Consider the following 18,998-nt stretch of genomic DNA (forward strand, 5'->3'; position numbering starts at 1 on the left):
AACTTGAAATGGTCTCAAGGCATGGCTTGTTTTTCCGTCCAGCTAGGCGTGTCCTACCTACATAGCTGTTCTAAGTGTGAGGAAGTCAACCCTCTAATGTCCCTTTACAGGGCTGTTCCTTGCTGGCAGATCTCAGAGCTGCCTTGCCACCCAGGTCATGACAATGCTTTCTCTGTTTTCCCTTCATTCCTTTGAGATCAACAGGAAATTGAGGCCTGTAATCCTGTCAGAGCTGACTTTGACAGGAACACCCAAGCTCAGGGTCTGCCTGCTGACCTGCCTGTGCTTGGCCGTTGACCCAGTGCCACGGGAAGGAACGATGCAGACTTGCTTTTGTAATGATGTCAGAAACTAGGTTGATTTGATAACAGGTACTTTAATGAAATGGATAGCATTGTGAGCAACTGGGATTTGTCCCTCCCTCAGCATCAGGGTGGGGCATTGTATGTTATCTCAAGGGGGAAGCAGAAGCCCAGACCCATTATCCTCTCAGTTTCCATCCCTGCAGACTGAGGCTGTGTTAGCCAGATTTCCATCACTGGGTTAAACACAACACAGAACAAAGTGAGGGAGGGAGGATTTATTTTGGCTCCAGGTTTCAGAAGCTCTTCCCATGACCGATTGGTCTCATGGCTGTGGGCCTGTGGTGAGTCAGAGCCTCATGGCAGAGAAGGTTCAGTGGAGGAGGTGGCCATCTATGGTCTCAAGGTAACAGACAGAAGGGGCGAGGGGCCATAATGAGGTAAAGTTGAAGGAGGCACTAACTGCTACCAGCCTCAGCCTCATTCTGCAGCCTCCCAAAACAGGACCACACTTGAGATCCACAGAGGACAGTGAGTTTATTAACCTCACACCTGTTTTTCAAGACTGTGTAACAGAGAAACACAAAAGGAGACACAGGCACTGGTCTGGGAAGCCACTAGTCCCTCAGCCTGTTAGGCAGTGTCAACTGCAGTCACACGGAACTCTAATGTCACCCATCAGCACTTGCAGCAACAACCCACACCTGCACAGACACCTGAGGAGACAAATCCAGTCCATTCACAACTGCATGGGCTCTGTCTGCTGCCATTGAGTTCCGGCATGCATAGGAACATCACCGACGACACTGGGGAAATGCAGCTGCTGAGACACAGGCAGGAGAAGTGACCAACAGAGACATCCGGAGAAATCCATGGTTTCCAGCCAAGTGAACCCCTGGCTCACTGTTGTTCTCCTGTCCAAGGACTGAGACACATGTGCCTCTGTGGGGACATGCGTACAGGAACGATCCAGGCATCGTATGAAGGACAACCTGACAGGTACAGAGACCTCGCCCATGATGCGGAGCTGCTAACCTGCTTCCTGATCTCTCCCACAGAGCGCCGCCCCACTCGCTCACACCCAGCTCCTCAGGTTTCCTGCTCAGTGACTTCCATTCTCACATCAAGGCCGGGCCACGCCAGCTCCTCCGCACAGCCCAGCGCTTGTCAGAGTCCTCACTGATATTGTTTATGGATACTTGAGCCTGTCCACCTTTGCTCCAGAGAGCACAAAGATGCCATTGTGGGACCAGCACCTGTCTCCAGGGCCATGGCGTATGGACAGCCCCGCAGGAAGTGAAACCCTCTCCAGAGATGACCTTCTGTGTCTCAGGCAGGTGGCTAAGTCCAGGAGCTCTAGAGTGGAGGGTGGAAGGCAGAGTTCCCATTGGGAGGGAAGCTGGGCTAAAGCCAGAAGCCAGGGCAGCCAGGGCGGCCAGGGCAACCTTCACTGAACTCAGAACACAGGCTGGCAGGTGGACTCATGGTGTCTCTTGTGTGCATTTGTCTGTAGGGAATGAGACCTGGCTCTGTTGAGAGCATGAGGGTCCTCAAAGCTAATGAGAAGGAGACTGTGGACTCCAGAGGCATGGAGTTCATTCAATAGGAGCAGAGGGGTGGCTCAGGACCGGCTGTGATGGAGCCTGGTTCTCCTTCCCACATCAGGACACAAGATGGCAGGAAACGAATCACACGGACCTCAGGTGTACCAGAGCAGCCCCAGCTCTGCAAATGTCCTGTCCGTGGACCCTCAGATGACAGAGCAGCAGAAGGTCAAGTCCCTGTGTTTGAGATGAACCCCCTTGAGTTCACAGAGGGAGCCTCCTCACTGATGCCTTCAGGGTTTACTCTGCCATATTGGAAGCTAACTCTTCAGTTCACCTGCTCATATTGGTTGGATGCATGGTTTAGTATTATTTTTTCCATTAATTAACTTATTTATTTACTTTGTACCCCAAATGGAGCTTCTCCTCTCTCTTCTCCTCCCATGACCTCACTCCCCATTCCTGTTCCCTATGCCCTCGTCCTTTTCTCCTCAGAAAAGGGGAGATGTCCCACGGATATCAAACCATTTTGGCATATCAATTTGTAGGACTGGGTACATCTTCTACTGAGGCTAGATAAGACTGTCCAGTTAGGAGAAAGGAATCCAAAGGCAGACAACAGAGTCAGAGACAGCCGTTAACAGCTCCTGCTGTTCATGGGCGCACATGAGGACCAAGCCACATATATGTTACATGTGTGCAGGGGATCTAGGTCCATTCCATGGGTGCTGTCTGGTCGGTGGTTCTCTGTGAGCCCTTATGTGCCTACTTAGTTGATTTTGTAAGTTTTCAGGTGGTATCCTTGTCCTCTCTGAGTCTTTCAATCCTTTCTCCCCTTCCATAAAATTCCCTGAGTTCTGCCTGATGTTTGGCTGTAAGTCTCTGCATCTGTTTCCATCAGCTGCTGAGTGAATCTCGGATGAGAGTTATGCTAGGCTTCTGTCTGCAAGCAGAACACGATATCATTAATAGTGCCAGAGGTAGGCTTTCCTGGCATGGGAGACAGGGTGGGCCCGTTATCGTTTAGCCATTCCCTCATTTTCTGCTCCCTATTTAGCCTTGCACCTCCTTAAGCAGAGAAAATGGTGGGTTGAAGGTTCTGTGGCTGGGAATGCAAAGTTGTACCACCACTTTGGACATCAATTTGACAGTTTCTCAGAAAACTGGAAATAGTTAAGGCTCAAGGCCCAGCTATACCATTCCTAGGCGTATGCCCAAAAGATGCTATACCATCTCACAAAGACACTTGCTCAACTATGTTCAAAGCAGCTTTATTCGTAATAGCCAGACATTGGAAACATAGAATTCCTCAACTGAAGAACGGATAAAGACTATGTGATTCATTTTCATTTACTACTCAGCTATTCATCATGAAAATTTTAAGCAAATGGACTGGACTAGAAAAGATCATCTTGACTTTGGGATCCTAGACCCAGAAAGACAACATGGTGTTAAATATTTTAAGTAATTTATGTATTCTATATGTCGTTCCCCTGCTGGCTGTCCTGTGGCAAAGGCTTCGTGCCCTCTGTGGCGCCTTTCACTGCTGATTGCTTGCTTGGCTGTGCAGGAAGAAGAATTTCCATTTCACACAGCTCTTGTTGTCTTGGGATTATTTCCGTGTAATTCCAGCCCTATCCACGAAGTCTTGTCTCTGTCTATCCTGAGTCACCCAGCTGACTTGTGTCTGTGTCCTGTATCCTGTCACACTGACTCATTCAGTGTCATACCGGTTAGTGACTGCAGCCCTGTACTGTACTTTAAAACTAGGTGTTAAAACGCTTCCAGGTCTCGACCTTCTCTGCTCTGTATGAACAGCAGGATTATCTTCTATTTCTGTGAAGGCCATTGAAGAAATTTTCACTGAAGCTGAAGCTTGATTTTAGTAGCATTGCCGTGTTCACAAAATCGAGTCTCCCAATCTGGGAATAAGGTGTGCATTCTGCTATTCGTGCTCCCAAAATTCCTTTGTGCTTTTCAGGTTCTATAGGAATTTAATCTGAACACGTACTTCCTTAGGTTTATTCCTCAGTATATTTCGATTTTTTCTCTCTTTCTTTCTTTCTTCCTTTCTTCCTTCCTTCCTTCCTTCCTTCCTTCCTTCCTTTCTTTCTTTCTTTCCTTCTTTCTTTCTTTCTTTCTTTCTTTCTTTCTTTCTTTCTTTCTTTCTTCCTTTGTTGTTGTTGTTGGTGTTGACATTGGTTTTGGAGCTGGTGTTGGTGTTGACGTGACTTGGATCATCTTCACACTGTTGTGGCATGTTTGTTATTGTTATTAAATCTTGGTAAATAGAAAGTAAGTTAATGTGCCCATAACCATAAACTTGACCTTTCACTGCCTTTGCGGTCATTTTGCTTGGGCTAAGACTTTGAGCTCTGTACTGAAGAGAAGAAGAGAGGGATCATACTCTTGTCCTGCGTGGGGACCCGTCTTCCTACGTTCAAGGCCTGTTAAAGTGGAGTCTGTGACAGGGATGTGGGGTAGACCACTGCAGCTTCAGGGTCCTCAGACCCCACAGTGGGAGACACTTAAAAGTAAGTATTGCTACGGCTGCTGGCCCAAGTTCACTGCTACCAAACTGCAGAGACCTCCAAGTTGATAAGGTCAGCTGCAGGCCACAAGGGTGGAGTCCCTTCCCCCATGCAGTGCCTGCGGAGCCCAGCTTCCTGCCACTGCGACCCTTTGGGCTCTCAATACCAGCCCCCTACTCTCCACGGCTGCCTCCCAGGCTCTCAACCTGGAGCTGCAGGCCACAACAACACTGTTCTCCACATCTGGACCACCTGGCCAGGAGAGTGACTGTTCCTAACAAGAAGAGCAGCTGCATTTGAGGCATGTGTGAGGTGGGAGCTTGGCCTATGGGAAGGACCACCAGGCTCTACACAAGACCACCATGCTGACCTCTGCCTGAGGCTCTGACCCCTCCCCATAAGTAGCTACCATGCTGGAGCTTGGCTGGCTCTTGTATAAGGACACCGCAAGCCAACTTCTCAGCACAGAGGGAATTATTTGCCCAATGGGCCAAGGACAGCGAATAAGAAACAAAGCCAGGAGCTAGAGGAGAGAGAAGCAGGGAAAAGAACAAGGGAGAGGAGGAGGGATGCCTGTCCCAGGGCAGTAGGAGAATATGGGGGCACATGGAGGGAGATGACAAAAGGCTGCCTCTTGATACAGAGAGGACAGATGTGTCTCAAGTGGTGATTTATAAAGGTAAAGTGGGAAACTGGATGTCAGGATGAGGTGATTTTATTTAGATGTTTACTAGGGCAGCCAGAGGGGGCTTTGATTGACAGCTGGACCTTGGTGGTCAGCCTCAGGAGGAGGAGGAGGTGGACAAATTAGGGAATGGGCCTTGGTGTCCAGCTGTAGGGCTGTAATCCAATGGCTTTTAGCAGGGCAGAGGGAATGGGGGAGAGGGCCAGGCCTGCCTGAGTCACACTCACTGGCCAGGTGCGGGCTGGCTAGCGTTCCTTCAGCTCTCTGCCTTCGGGTACATGCTGTCCTCTGTTCCTACATGTCCCCATCTGTCCTATGACTGCCTTGGTGAGTGTCTGACCTGTCCCCTCTTTCTCTGTAAGAGCAGCTCTCTACAGAGACTTTTCCTTACCCTGACTCTTCTCGTCCCCCAGGGCCCATGAAGTCACCTGTCAGCCTTCTGTAACTGCAGGTCTCTCAGTTAGGTCTTCACCATGCTAGAGAATTGCAGTCGTTGCTGCTCAGCCATTGGTCAACGATTTCCATGTTGCCCATTAGTAATTAGTTCCAGTCAGTTTTGTTCCTGCTCTTGTGCCCTGTGAGCTCCTGGCTGAGGGCATCCAGCCGGCACTCTGGGAGGGGCACCTCAGAGTTTGACTTGGCTCTGAGAACAGACGAACAAAGGCGGTGTGGCTCATTAACAGAAATTGATTTCACAGTTTCAGAGCTGGGGGAGCCCAAGGTGAAGGAGCTGGCAGGTGTGGTGTTTGCCCGGGGACCACTTCCTGGGTCTCCGATGGCTGTGAGCCACTGTGTCCTTGCATGGTAGAAGGGAAGAACCCTGGTCCCCTCTGCTCACTTCCAAGTGTCAGTTACACTAGGAGGCCTGCACCTCTGAAAAGCCCCAGCCCTGACCCCATCACCTTGAACTTAGGTCTCCACACACAGAGCATAGGTGGACACAAAAATGCAGGCCACTGTGAGGCTGGCTCTCTGAATGTCAAACCCTGTCTGAGCTGTGACAACCAAGACTGTCCCAGTGTCTTTCAGTTCTTGGTGTCAGGTCGTATTATGCAGCCATCTTTAACTTTCCAGCAGTTTGGAGTTTCCTGGAGCTCTCCAGGCAAAGAAGTTGCTCACAAGCTGGTATCCTTGATGGGAAAAACTGGGAGAGGGAGAAGGAGAGGAAGGTACCAGAAAATAGGGGAAGGGCATGAAGAGAGGAAGACGGTGTGAAGAAGTGTGTGGGTGGAAAAGAGGGGGTATGAGGAGAGGGAGGAAAGGGGACAGCAAAGAGAGGATGATTTCCCCCGTAAGAGAGAGATGACCTCTGTGCTGCTCCAGGTTCTCCCTGGAGGCAAGAATGGCTGATGTTATAAATTGCTCCACAAAAGTAGACAGAATGATCAGAGGACACAAACTCCAGGAGCTCCAAGTCACCTGAGCAGTTGTGGGTGGAAGCCGTGAGATTCCTTAAGGTGGTGCTGCCCACTCCCTCAGTGTAACAAGAGGACTTCTGGGAGCTTTAACTGTCCTCACACCACATCCCCAGCACGGTGATCCCAGGATGCAGGATGACAGAGCAAGCTCCTGCAGAGTTGCATGGAGTGGCCTCTCCTACCTGACAGAGGAAGCCTCAGGGCCATCTCAGCAGCTCCGTGAAGAGGGATGAGGTCTCTATTGCTAGCAGGAATGTCAGACTTCTGGAATGGCGAGGCCCAGAGTACAGGGAGTGGAAGCACAGCCAGGCAGGTGTGGAACGCAGAGCCCCTCTCAGGGCTGGGGCTTCTTCCTCAGGATAATTTCCAATCCTCCTGAGCTAAAGAGCTGGGCTATAAAAGGCCTATAGGCTGTGTGACTGTTTTCTCTGAGACTGGAACATTCCATCCTGCAGGAAAACTCTTTAAACAGAAAAGTAAAACTGCTCAAAATACCTCACTACCTCAAATAGGTTCAGGAAGTCCCTGAAATGTAGCAGATTCTTGCAGCCCCTTTGTCCCTGAGTAACCAACAAAAGCTGAGAGTCCTCCTCAGACAAGACAAGTTGCAAAGAAAACTGACAGGAAATCAGGTGCTGGAAGAAGCAGAATCCAGCAGTGCTGAGTCTGTGATGTGGAAACACTGGCTCCATTTCAAACTGAGTTTCATCTAAGTAAAAAAGAACAGGATAGGATTGACAGCAATCTACAGAGGAGACCATCCAGGGCCACCTTGCTCGTCTCCCTGCATTGTGAAGCTTTTATTAAAATTTTCACCAGACCCTCAGTCTGCTGCTGTAATCTCTCATCACTGCACTGTGCTCTGAAAACAAACTAGCAAACCTGATGATGCCTCATGCAGGAGAAAAATCCCCCAAATTGGTAACGTTGGAGTTTGTGTCTTCAAGAACTCGTCTGTCTTCCCCCTTCGAAAGAGCTCTCAGAGTGTCTTTAGAAGCTACCTCTTGCAACAATTGTTGCTATAAATAACATAAAATTGTGCATTCATCATTTAAGTTTAAATTTTGTTGGTGATCGTTGCCTGGTGATCTCAAAGTCCACAGCTGGGAGAGGTTTAGACCAGTGTCACTTGAAAGGAACATCCTCTGTTGAGCTCTGCAGACTGTGCAGAAGCTTCAGGTTCCCTGCTTGTGCAAGCTGCATGGTGGGAGTTTGGCCACACTGCTTTGTGCTCCTGGTGCATCATACCCACGTACCCACCATAGCCACAGCTATCTTTGGAGCTGTGAATTAAAGACACACACCTTAACTTATTTTTTAAAAGCCTTCACTACCTCAAAGGCTGGGCACTCCTAAATCATTCCCTGTTAAGTCATTCCCATTCCATAGGAAGTGGCCCATGTCCATTTACCTGAAATCTCACATGGCTCATTTCCTGCTGGTCCTGCATCCCACCCTTATACCCTGAGATATGGTGATTCTCCTGTTCCTCTCTGTGTTTTTGCCTACACAATTCTGTGTCCCAACCCGTGTGGGCCATTGGCCGTTGGCATCCTTATTGGTTGATCAAAAACTATTTGGGGACAAGGACCTTTTAGCATTTGGGCATGCAAGTTCCCAACTGAATCAAAGCATTGGTACCAATCTCCAAAACCTCACCTTTTCTGGCCAAATTTAATAATAGTAGTAATAATAATAATAATAATAATAATAATAATAATAATAATAATAATACACTCTTCTCTGAGACATAAATTGAATATAACCATCACAATTATATAAGCCACAGAGTCTGGTATATAATTAACATCCAGTTCATCATATCTGTTTTGGCAGACTCTCTTACATCTGTTTGTGTTTTGGACAGTATTTTCTCTGCAGGTAAAATACACAATTTCAGCCCCATGGCTACCTTGCCATCATAAACATCCTCACGAGGAGGTAAAGATGCTCAATTCTTCTTCAAAGGAGAACGGGGAAGCTGTCAGGAGTAGACGTGACATTGTCAAATCAGCCTTAATACTGGAATAACGTTAAATGTCGCATTCTGTAGACTTCTGACGTTTTGAAGACTACCTATCTATGTAAAGCATATTTGAACTGAAAAACCTTGGCTGCTGTTAGCACTTCCCTGGCTTCTTTTTCTTTTTTATAAAACATAGCAGCTACTCTTAGCCATTTCTATTTGAGTACATTGAAATCACTTTAGTATAATTAAATTAACATCTAAACTAACCATAGGAATAGTATCTGGCCCTTAATTTGCATTACTTAATCATTCTAAGCAGTTGGTAATAACAGCTATAAAAGGACTGGGTCAAAGTCTTGTGTTCTCAAATGAGTTGCAGGGGCACAACGCCTATCTAAAGAGTAACAGTATTAATTTCAAATTGTGTATCAATATCCAAATTTATACCAACGAAAAACTTAATTCTATATCAATATATAAAGTCTCTATCTGTACCAATGTAAGAAATTATACTTCAATTTTACATCAATTACAAAGATTTTTACCAATGTAAGATTATGGTTTCATAGTGCCTTTTTCAAGAATAAATTTAGTAATCCATCCCATCTTTTTCCTCTCTGTTCAAAATCATGACCATTCCTAAATTATCCCTTAAAATGACAACCAATCTATAACTTGTAAAATAACCATAACCAGATACCCAAACCGAAGGAATCTGCCTGACAACTCTCCATAGCTTCTACTTGCTGAATAGGAACAAAGAGAAGTACTTTAAAGGGATGGGGAGGGGTGGGAAGTTAGAAATTTGGTTAGACTTAAGAAAGCTAGCGCTAGCATCTGTTATCCAGTCTTTGCATGCTTAGAAGGCTCAGGGCTTGACTGGAGATCTGACTGAATCTGTCTGAAAGGTTGGACGAGGCAAGATCATCTGGTATCAGTAGCAATTCCTAAGGCTGTTCTGGAAGCAAGTCACTTGAAACAGCCTCAGGAAGCAGGGGGCTGGAACAACAAGTCAGTTCAGCATCTCTGAGGATGAATCTTGTCAAAGCTGTACATTCTGTAATACATGAATCTCACAACCAAAAGTTTAGTGCCATTAAGATTTTCATATGGATTGTACAGGGTGCACAGATCAGTTAAGGATGAAATATTGCTCCTTGTTTGGGCAGGTGAAAGACTACAGACCATTTTATGAGTCAATTCATCAATAACCAATTGTAATACATCTTCATTTATGTGAAGGGTGTCATGATGAGTCTTGAGGGTTCCATAACCAACAAGATTCATGACTTAATTTAGGGGAAGTTTTGGCTAGAGACATTTTTATGTCTAAGCCAGTTTCTGGGCTGTTCCCAAGTAGAGAAATCAGCAAATCAATTTACCTGCCTTGTTTGGTTTTTCTCTAATTTTTCGAGATCCTCAGATGGTCTTCCCCTGTCATATCTCATCCATATCACTCTGAAAAGACTTTCCTCCTCTCCTGTCAACACAAATACAGAAACTCTCCCCAAAAATAGCATGTGCTTGGTCCAGTAAATGGGAATCACCAAAGGTGTCGCTTGGCCTCCCCAGAGGGTTTAATGCAAACTTGTAACCATATGCATTTTGATAATTCAAACAACTCAAAGCAATTAGGGCAGTCTAGGCAAGTATTAGCTGTTGAGACAGTGCTTCTTCACCACCTCCTGATTTTCACCCTATAATGTAAGTTCAAAAGCCTCGATATTTTACACATTAATGTATACCTAAATGCCCCTGCTATGGAGATTAATATCTCTGTGGGTGCATATTGTAGTATGCCCCTTCCTTTTTATACACCTTGAATTAACATAAGTTTCCGTTATCTGTCTGAGGCAAGTTTTTTCTACCTACCCCTGCTCTTTGTTCTATAATTTGAGATCAAAACCTCAGCTTATTTATTCAACTATGTATTTAATTTTAATTAAATTCCCTTCTACTTACTGTATAAGCCTATTTCTAGGCTCTAATTTTTGTCATCCCAGAAATCCACTGTAGACAGCATTCAAAGATTCTGGGAATTTGCCTTGGTAAGACTTTTAAATATCTTTAAATTATTTGCTCATTCATTCTCCCAACCTTCTCCCTTCTGTGCAGCATGTCTGCTGTGCCTACAAAATGGCTGTCTGCCTCTCATTTTCTTTTTCAGAGCACTCAGCCAGGCTCTTTGCACAGCAGGGGCTCCCAGCCTCTCAGCTTAGGCTCTTTGTATCAGTTTTGAACTGAGGGAAGAAATCCTCAAATAATTTGGGCAAAATCTGTGTATTCCTTTCTATCCTTAAAAACAATGAAATCACATTGTAAATCTCTATCCTTTATTTATCTGGTTGCTACAGGAAGGCAGCTTTTATTCTTTGTTTCTTGCTGTCTTCCTCCTGGCAGAGGGACCAGGATAAACACCTGTCACTGCCAGCGGCTGTGTTCCTTTGTTCTAGTTTCAATGTTTGTGCAGAAACCGTGTGACTCTAGATGCAGCTTTGCTGGCTGAGAAACCAAATCTCTTCTCCTCCTGGTGCATGTGTAGTCTCTCTCTTATTTGGGAATATCTAAATTATTTTAATAGTGTGTACTTGCCCACTACCTTGCATGCCATCTATAGTGGAAGCTCATTGCAGATTACATGCATGCACTCTCCCAGAAGCTATCTTTACATCTATGAATGAAAGATACACACATTAGCTTATTTTTAAAATGCCTTGGCTACCACAAAGGCTGAGCAATCCTAAACATTTCCCTGCTACCCAGGGCCAATTGGGGAAGTGGCCACTAGTTGGCTTTGTTTCCTGTTGCTCTTGTATCCCCTCAATCTACTCCGAGTCATGGTGAGTCTCCCATTCCTCTCTGTGTCCCCACTGGCACAACCCTAAGTATCTAATCCTATGTGCAGCCATTGGCCATTGGCATCTTCATTGATTGATCAAAAATCAATAGGGGACAAGGATCTTTAGCATTTGGGCACACAGATTCCTGGTTGAATCAAAGCAGTAGAATCAGTCTCCGGCAGAGCTGTCACCCATGCTGGAGTGGGCTTGGTGATGCAGTTGCCTTTGAATCACTTCTGCTTCCATAAGTAACCCCTCACCCATCCTTTGTAAGTGATCCCAATACAACTCTGACTCATCAGGACGGCTGGTGGCATCTGTGCTCTGGGCTGTCATGAGATCCCAAACTGGAGTGAGTTGCTTCCCTGCAGGAAAAGATTTGTCACACAACATTATGTGACACCAGATTGCTGTGTGCCTTTTCCTCCTCCTCTTCTTTTTCCCTCCTCCTCTTCCTCTTCTTCCTCCTCCTCCTCCTCTTTTTCCTCTTCCTCCTCTATCCTCTCTGACAGAACTGTTCACACAGCTTCCTGTCCCAGATCAGCAGTGAGTTAGATGTATGTGGTTAATCAGCAATCATATAAGTGATAACTTATTTCTCCCCAAGTGAAACGAACCAATTCAAGCCACATTCAAATACATAGAAACATGGGTTTATTGGGAGGATGCTCTCAGGCAGGCAAGTTAAATGGCTCCAAGGAAGGAGGCCAGGGATATCAACATGGGGAAGAGAAAGAGAAAGCATGCACATGAGGAGAGATGGAAAAAAAAGAAATGTACAAGGAAGAGTTGGGGAAAAAAAAGAGAGATGGGAGTCGAAAAAGAGCAAGAGAAATCAAAATGTTTGGGTTATATAGGAAAGGGCCTTTGGGGGAAGGACAGCCCAGCTTCTGGGCTGGAAAGCTTAGAGTTGGAGACAGAGAATGCCAGGGAGGAACTGAGGGATGCTGGGAGTGCAGGTCTGTTTTGGTAAGTAAAATACACACCTTGGCCCCCTGTCCCAGGTTCTGAAACTCAGCATCCCAGCCTTTTGTTGATTAAAAAAGGAAGAAGGGTGACATAATCTTATATGAAAAAGCCTTCCTCCTGTCATTTGGCTGTCATTATGGGGGAGGAAGGCTGGAAATATTGGCCAAGTCCAGGTAGAGCTGGTTGTTTCATTGCTGTCCAGGTTGTGAGACAATCTGGGTTAGGAGTGTATAGGCCCATCTGAAGCAGTCTGTGAGGCTGACCAGAGCTCTGTAGGTAACTACTTTGGAACTTTCCTGGATGCAGGTTCTGAGGGAACACCTAGACCTACAGGATGCTGGAACAGACATGTATGTTCATATATGCTGGAACAGACATGTATGTTAATATACACACGTGTGTGTGTGTGTTTGTCTGTGTGTCTGTGTGTCGTCTGTGTGTCTCTCTCTGTGTATGTGTAATGTTCAGGAGTTTAGGAACAACTTTTTCTTGAGTATACATTGGAAACTTTTCGGCCCATGTCCTTGGCAGGTTGGGGTGAGGTCCCAGAACCAATTAAAGTGTACTAGATCCCACCCTTGGGGACAGGCAGTTGCAGAGGGAAACATGCTGTTGATTGACAGTATTTACTGTGGGAGGGGGATTCAAGAGGATTCCATGAAGCGTATAAGAATCATTTTAAGTTGACTAAAAGACTTGCGTTTACCAACCCCAAATATCTTTCCTGTGACGCACGTTCTTCATTCCTCCTAAATACCTTAAATCACTTTCTGGTCACCACCAAGGGTTTTCCACACCCTCTAGCCTCCATAACTTGCTTTATCACCTTCTGTGACCCACAAACACCTCCCTAGACCCTCAAGCAATTTCTTAGAAGCTTGCTAATGCAAGACCCCCTGCAGACAAGACTGAGACAGAAGGATGTTGAAGTGCTTTATTAGGAGAAGCTGTGCTGGGGTGGGTGAAGCCGAGGTGGAAGGGAAGTCCATCCATGAAGGTGAGGAAAGTCGTCTGGAGTTCGGGAGCTCCCAGGATGTATCAGAACTGAGTCAGCATTAGGGCAGGATCAGCAACTCTATCCCTGATGGGCAGCTGTGCTAAGGAGAACAGAGGGGAGTGGGAGACACTGGCCACTGTGCTTCTACCCTGAAGCCTTTGCAGTTATTGGTGGACAGTCACAGGCATGAGAGAGACTCTGTTTCTTATACCCGTGACCTGTAAAGTGTCTGCATGTCCCTGGGTTTGGGCGATTCGGGGATACAGCCACACGGAGAGCAGAGGTCAGGGATTGCATGGGGGGGTCACTACTTGAGTAGACTATTCTGCACAAGGGGATGAGAGGGGATTGAAGCTCAGGGACCCTCCCACTACAGAACCAAGGAGTTAGGCTTTGCCATGGTCCTTCCAGAGGGCCACTTACCCTAGTCACTGCCAGGCACACACTTATCTGTAGAGAGGAAGGACAGGGCAGGGGTGAGGAGGAGCTTTAGTACAGTGACCCATCACATCTGCAGCTCAGACCCTCCCAAAGCAGAGACTTGAAGCTGGGCTCTGATGCCCTTATGAGTGAAACAAAGTCAGACAAGGAACCCAGAGGCATACAGGGGCATGGAGAGAAGTGAAACAAACTAGGTTTGGGGGTGACATTATCAAAGCTCACCCAACAGCTCAGGGACAGTAATGTTTTCTTCTCTGAATCCCTTGCTCTTTACAAATTTCTTGAATTCCTCCATGGCCTCTGGGTTGTCCTTAGAGTCTCTCCCTGTGGGGAGAGGGCCAGGTGAGCAGGGCAGCAGCAATGCAGCGCTCTGCGGGGAACCAGGGACTGAGGCAGGAGCCCTGACCAGCACTGTGGCTGCCAACCTGGAGAGTGAGGACAGGACAGAGGAGGACCTGCAGGGGACATGCTGCTCTGGGATGAGGTCTCCCAGACACTGAGTGTCCCCATCAGCCCTCTGTGACCTTTACAAAGCTTTCAGGGCATCTCCTGTACCTTTAAGGGACCCAGAGCTCAAAAGCATGGAGCTGTCTCTGGGGCAGGAGAGGGGTTCTACATATCCAACAAACCGTCTGTCAGGTTATTTACCTTCTTATTGACTGGCACATGGCCGAGAGCCATAGAAATGTCATTTGCCAGCTCCAGAGTGGAAACCCCTCCTGAGTGCTCAGACCTCCAAAGGTCACATAAGCTGGGTCCTCTCCCAGTTGGCCTACTTTTCACTTTGGGTAGTACATACTGTCTGGGCAACATGTTGAGTCTCCCCAGTCCCCAGTGCCCAACAAGGCTGCTGCTCCCTGATAGCTACTAGAAGCAGAGGCTGTGGACAGGACAGGGGGCCTCAGTGTTTCCTCACCCACGAGTTTCCCCTTCAGATATGATTTCCCATGGCGCTGGCCTTTAATGTAGAAGATGTAGTGGTCCTTTACAGGAATCTCCTTAATATAGAAGGTCTTCTTGCCTTTGACTAAGGTGAACAGAGAAATTAACAGCTCTTATCATTTCATTTCTTTTTCTTTTTTTTGGTTCTTTTTTTTTTTTTTTTTTTTTTGGAGCTGGGGACCGAACCCAGGGCCTTGCGCTTCCTAGGCAAGCGCTCTACCACTGAGCTAAATCCCCAACCCCATCATTTCATTTCTTGAAAAGCATTTGGTCTATTTTCAAAGAAATATCCAGGAACACTTGTTGTGGTTGATGGCTTAGAAGACCCAGCCTGCCCAGCCCTAGTCTTTCTGGGTCGCCATAACTGGACAGAAGCCATCTTCCAGGACATTGCAGATTCTGTTTAGGATTCCAAGCAAGGTAAGGGCTAAGCTTGGTGCCAGGCCCGACCCTCCCTTCCCTGCTCTCCTGTTCTTAGCAATGCTAGGAGCTTAAGGGTCAAGAGCTATAGTGGAGGGCCTGAGGGATAAGTATGGGAGAGCAGTTAGTACCTGGTGCATCTAACCCATTACCTCTAATGTCTGGTACATGGAATATGAGTGGGTGGCCATAGGAGGAGCTAACCAAGGCAGGCAGCCTCCATGGGAAACCCCCTGCAGGAGCCCCGGGCTGCATGGTACTCACAGGTAGTGTACTTGCCAGGCTCATCAGTTTTGTGCATTGTAATTCGTCTCAAATGACAATGACCCTTCCCCCTGTAAAACAGGAGCCATGCTCAGCACACCCAGCATATCAGCCTGACCAGCAACTCTGAAGATTTATATCAAGTTAACCCCAAAATTTAGAGTACGGCATGGCACCAAGCCCGTCTAAGGCAAGACATCCAGTCACTTATACCAAAATAAAAATGGAAAAGACCAAAAAGACACCTGCATAGGCTTGGTAGGGACACTCACCGGAATGTCATCTGGACCTCTAAGTCCCCTCCTTCCAGGGCTGTCACAGTCATAGGGAACACTTTCATGAATCTCTTCCCATCTGTGTGTGTCTCACAGCATGTGAGAGTTAGGACAGAGGTCTTCTTCTGAGCTTACCTCTGACTTCCAAGAGCAGAGACATAGAAAGCACAGATCCTGTGCCTTCACTGTGCAGAGCACTCAAGCTTGGGCTCTCCCTCCAGTGGGCATGTGTGGGGATGTGTGGGGTCAGATCTCATCAGAACTACAGCCGAGGCTCTGGACTGTCCTGGCTGCAGGCTCAGGCACTAGATCCTGGGAACAATAGGAAATGGTCTGAGGTGTATTCTGGGCTCTGTCTTCTGCAGTTCTCTGGGAAGTGGTACACAAAGGCCACAGTATCTGACAGAAACCTTACCGTTGGGAACAACCCAAAGAGAACTCTCCCTATGATGGTTTCCAACATGGATGGAGGGGACTTGTATGTCAAAATAAAGATTTGGTGAGTGCACCCCCTGGGTTTCTGCTGCCATCTATGTGGTCTTTACCATTCTTATTTGGTAATGGGTGACTGAATGCCTGGGCCTTTGAGAGGGCATGGTACCATGCCATCCTCTAAGTCTTGGACAGGGCCGATATAAAATGTTAGAGTTGCCTGGGATGGGCTGATAAACCAGGGGAACTGAGTATGGCTCCTGTTTTGCAGGGTTACTGGATATTGTTATAACATAGAAGTTCACTTGAGAAAAACGAATGAGCCTCTCAAGTACACGGCCTGTGAGTGTCCTGCCGACCAGGGACTCCTGCAGGGGCGAGTTCCTGCATGGAGGCTGCCAGCACTGCTCATCTCCCATTTTGGCTTTCCATTACCATTCCATGTAGGAGACATCAGAGTTCACGGGTGACTGGTACACCACCACCAAACCCTGACTACTCCTGTTTAGGTCTTGACCCCTAAGGAATGATTGGTAAGAACAGCAAAGCAGGCAAGAGAGGTGTTCAGGTCTGCTGGGAAACTCGGCCCTTACCTTCTGTTGGGATTTGGCAAGGCCTGGCAATGTCCCAGGAGATTGCTTCTCTCTAGTTACAGAGATCCCAGAAAGAGCAGGGCTAGGCAGGCTGGGGCTCCTGTGTGATTAACTACAAGCGTTCCCGAGTATTTCTTTGAAAACATTCCAAAGGTTTTTCAAGTAATGAAATGCTAAGAGCTATTTCTCTGTTCACCATCAGTGAAGGGTACAAGTGTCATCTATATTGTGAAGATCCCTGTGAAGGACCACTGCATCTTCTTCTGTGAAGGCAAGCGCCACAGGAAGAGATATTGCAAGGCGAAACTGGTGGGTAAGGAAACACACACCCAGGGTCCTGCCCAGTCTCTGTTTCTAGTAGCTATCAAAATAGGAACAGCCATGCTGGACACTGGGGACTGGGAAGCTTCTAAGTGCTACCCAGGCAGTAGGTAGGATCCAATGTAGAAACTGGATCAACAGAGAGGACACAGCTCATGTGACCTTTGGAGTACGGGCATTCCGGAGAGGTTGCCACCTCTGGAGCTGGCAGATGACATTTCTATAGATCTCAGCCATGTGCCAGTCAATATGAAGACGAATGAATATCCTGACAGAGGCCTTGAGTTGTTGGTCAGATGCCCCCAGGTTAGGCACAGCCCCATGCTTCTGAGATCCAGAGCTCATAAAGCTATTGCAGTGACCCTGACCTTAACCAGAAAGCCCTTGAAGGGTCACAGAGGGCTGATGGGGTCACTCAGTGTCTGGGAGACCTCATCCCAGAGCAGCATGTCCCCTGCAGGGTCCTCCTCTGTCCTGTCCTCACTCTCCAGGTTGGCATCCACAGTGCTGGTCAGGGCTCCTGCCTCAGTCCCTGGTTCCCTGCAGAGCGCTGCATTACTGCTGCCCTGCTCACCTGGCCCTCTCCCCACAGGGAGAGACTCTAAGGACAACCCAGAGGCCATGGAGGAATTCAAGAAATTTGTAAAGAGCAAGGGATTAAGACTGGAATACATCATTGTCCCTGAGAGAAGGGGTGAGAGCAGGCTCTGACCATGTCTTCCCTTTACCCCAGCTAGTTTCTCTTCTGACTCTCCCTGAGAGCACTCCTGGTCGGGTGTTTGTCTCCACATTCCCAAACATCCTGAATGCTCCTGTATGCCTCTGGGTACTTTGTGTGTCACTCGGTGTAATGTGTGTCTTCTTGCTTCCTCTAAAGCCTCACTGTCCCCTCATAAGAGCACCAGAGCCCAGCTTCCAATTTTGGCTTTGGGAGGATCTGAGCTGTAGATGTGACAAGTCCTTCTCCAAGAGCTCCTTCTTACCCCTGCCCTGTTCTTGTCTTCTACAGAACATTGTTAACTTGGCTGTAAATAAAGTAAATGACTTTCATGGAAATCCACCAAAAATCCATCATCCTGTATTCTGGAGTTGGACGTTCCATATTTAGATCCTTTCTCATCTACTTATGTAGAAATGATCTACTCAAGAAGCGATCCCTGGGGGTCTGGAGAGATGGCTCAGCAGTTAAGAGCACTGACTGCTCTTCCAGAGGTCCTGAGTTCAATTCCCAGGAACCACATGGTGGCTCACAACCATCTGTAATGGGATCCCATCCTCTGTCCTGAAGACAACTACAGTGCATTCACATACATAAAATAAATAAATAAAACTAAAATAAAAAACGATGAAGAAGCAATCATGTGTGTAATCCCTGAACTCTGCTCTCCGCATGGCTATATCCCCTCATCTCCCAACCCAGGGACATCCAGACACTTGACAAGTCACTGCTGTGAGAAACAGTAACTCTCATGCCTGTGGCTGTCCACCAATAACTGCACAGGCTTCATGACAGAAGCAGAGTGGCCAGTGTCTCCCACTCCCCTCCATTCTCCTTGGCACAGCTGCCCATCAGGGATAGACTTGCTGGTCCTGCCTAATGCTGACTCAGTTCTGAGACATCCTGAGAGCTCTCCTCACCTTCACAGACGCTCTTCCCTTCCACCTAATGAAGCACTTCAGCATCCTCTGTCTCATCCTTGTCTGCATCGGCTTCCTAAAAGCTCTCATGGGTGCGGACATGGGCTTCATCAAAAGCCATTCCCTGAAGAGCATCACTAACTCTATTTTAGTCAGCGTTCTCTAGGGAAGCAGACATCATAAAATGAGCCTACATAGCCAAAACCAGGAACAACTGTTGCATCAATGGCTGTGTCCTGGTGGGAAATCCAAGAATCTAGTGTTGTTCGGTGTGGGTGAGGCTGGATGTCTCTGTTGGTCTTCAGCATGTGCAAGAATCCTGAAGAAGAAGAAGGGAGAGAGGGTTGGACTTCCCAATGAGAGTGAGGGCAAGCAGGTGAAGAGCATGAACCTCCGTCCTCCATGTCCTTATACCAG

General features: G+C 47.3%; 2 protein-coding genes across 3 annotated transcripts; one reads left to right on the forward strand and one right to left on the reverse strand.

The window, feature by feature from the left end:
• Positions 1 to 1,398: 1,398 nt before the first annotated feature.
• Positions 1,399 to 18,256, forward strand: LOC134486059 (von Ebner gland protein 1-like). 2 transcript variants are annotated; one of them, XM_087655084.1, is made up of 6 exons: positions 1,399 to 1,635; positions 15,963 to 16,096; positions 16,301 to 16,371; positions 16,825 to 16,935; positions 17,536 to 17,637; positions 17,953 to 18,256. In XM_087655084.1, the coding sequence occupies exons 2-6, from the start codon at positions 16,044 to 16,046 to the stop codon at positions 17,961 to 17,963; spliced, it is 348 nt and encodes a 115-aa protein (XP_087511210.1). In that variant the 5' UTR covers positions 1,399 to 1,635; positions 15,963 to 16,043; the 3' UTR covers positions 17,964 to 18,256. The 2 variants fall into 2 exon arrangements, with proteins under 2 accessions (XP_087511210.1, XP_087511211.1); XM_087655085.1 differs by lacking the exons at positions 15,963 to 16,096; positions 16,301 to 16,371 and having other exon boundaries at positions 1,407 to 1,635.
• Obp2bl1 (odorant binding protein 2B like 1) lies at positions 13,600 to 15,715 on the reverse strand. Its single transcript, XM_087655083.1, has 5 exons — positions 15,595 to 15,715; positions 15,323 to 15,393; positions 14,613 to 14,723; positions 13,919 to 14,020; positions 13,600 to 13,705 (listed from the first exon to the last, which is right to left on the reverse strand). Exons 1-5 carry the CDS (start codon positions 15,660 to 15,662, stop codon positions 13,680 to 13,682), a joined length of 378 nt encoding a protein of 125 aa, XP_087511209.1. The 5' UTR covers positions 15,663 to 15,715; the 3' UTR covers positions 13,600 to 13,679.
• Positions 18,257 to 18,998: the final 742 nt, after the last annotated feature.

Source organism: Rattus norvegicus, chromosome 3, assembly GCF_021556685.1.
Source record: "Rattus norvegicus strain SHRSP/BbbUtx chromosome 3, alternate assembly SHRSP_T2T, whole genome shotgun sequence".
NCBI lineage: Eukaryota > Metazoa > Chordata > Mammalia > Rodentia > Muridae > Rattus > Rattus norvegicus.